The sequence below is a fragment of the Sphaeroforma arctica genome (assembly GCF_001186125.1).
Source record: "Sphaeroforma arctica JP610 unplaced genomic scaffold supercont1.9215, whole genome shotgun sequence".
Classification (NCBI taxonomy): Eukaryota; class Ichthyosporea; order Ichthyophonida; genus Sphaeroforma; species Sphaeroforma arctica.
Window position 1 is genome coordinate 1 of NW_014031343.1, and position 1,108 is coordinate 1,108.

The 1,108-nt window shown below is 39.7% G+C and overlaps 1 protein-coding gene across 1 annotated transcript; it reads right to left on the reverse strand.

Moving 5' to 3' along the window:
- Positions 1 to 467: 467 nt before the first annotated feature.
- On the reverse strand, positions 468 to 815 carry SARC_16911 (hypothetical protein; the record flags this gene model as incomplete). Its single annotated transcript, XM_014288986.1, has 1 exon — positions 468 to 815. The coding sequence occupies one exon, from the start codon at positions 813 to 815 to the stop codon at positions 468 to 470; it is 348 nt and encodes a 115-aa protein (XP_014144461.1).
- Between the last annotated feature and the right edge of the window lie 293 nt (positions 816 to 1,108).

Consider the following 1,108-nt stretch of genomic DNA (forward strand, 5'->3'; position numbering starts at 1 on the left):
ACACACATACACACACACACATATATATATATATATATACACACACACATATATATATATATATATGTATATACACACACACACACACACACACACATATATATATACATATATATATAATGCATGTAAGTATTGGTGTGCGTGTGTGTGTGTATGTACATGTCATAGTGTGTGTAAGTATATATATATACACATGCAATTACTATATTTATTCGTGGTTCGAAGTAAATCCTTATATATATGCCTAATACACACTCTCGAGGACGTAACACCTGTCGTGAATATATGCACGCGTAGATACATGCAAACTTTGCATGCGATGTCTGTACGTACGTGTACAAGGTAAGCTGCTATCACAGAGTAAAAAAATGAAAAACGAAGATTTTCGTACCATCTGAAACCTTCTCTATTTTAGTTAGTTGGCAAAAGATAAATACAGCATAATATCACGAAAAACACTCAACATCCTATGCTCGTACGAATTTCATCGCCACGCTAAAATCACATACAAAACGGTTGACATGGCAACGAACGCGTAAACGGTCACCTACCGATGCATCAATATTAGCACCACTCTCGTCATTGGGCTCCGACAACATGCTCACGACACTCAGCAGTATTTTCTCTACCGACTGCACGGGTGACCAACGTTCACTACTGAGTTCGTAACCCATCGGATCGTCGCCTGGTGGGTGTAGGATGGATATGCACACCCGTCCGTCTGGATATACTGGTGCATAAATTAGAGTAGAATCAGTTACGGTTAGAATAGAACCACGGCTTGTTAAACATATTGGTATAGGTGAGACGCGCATGGATACTCTTTATATGAACAGTGCGAGTTGAAGCCTCCTAGTTACGCGTAAGATACACGCGCGTAACTATACAACAAGGTATGAACATTGCGTGTTGAAGCCTCCTAGTTACGCGTAAGATACAAACGCGCTACTATATAACAAAGTATGAACACTGCGTGTTGAAGCCTCCTAGTTACGCGTAAGATACACACGCGTAACTATACAACAGAGTATGAACACTACACAAGCGTAACTATACAACAGAGTATGAATACTACACACGCGTCACTATACAACAAGGTATGAACACT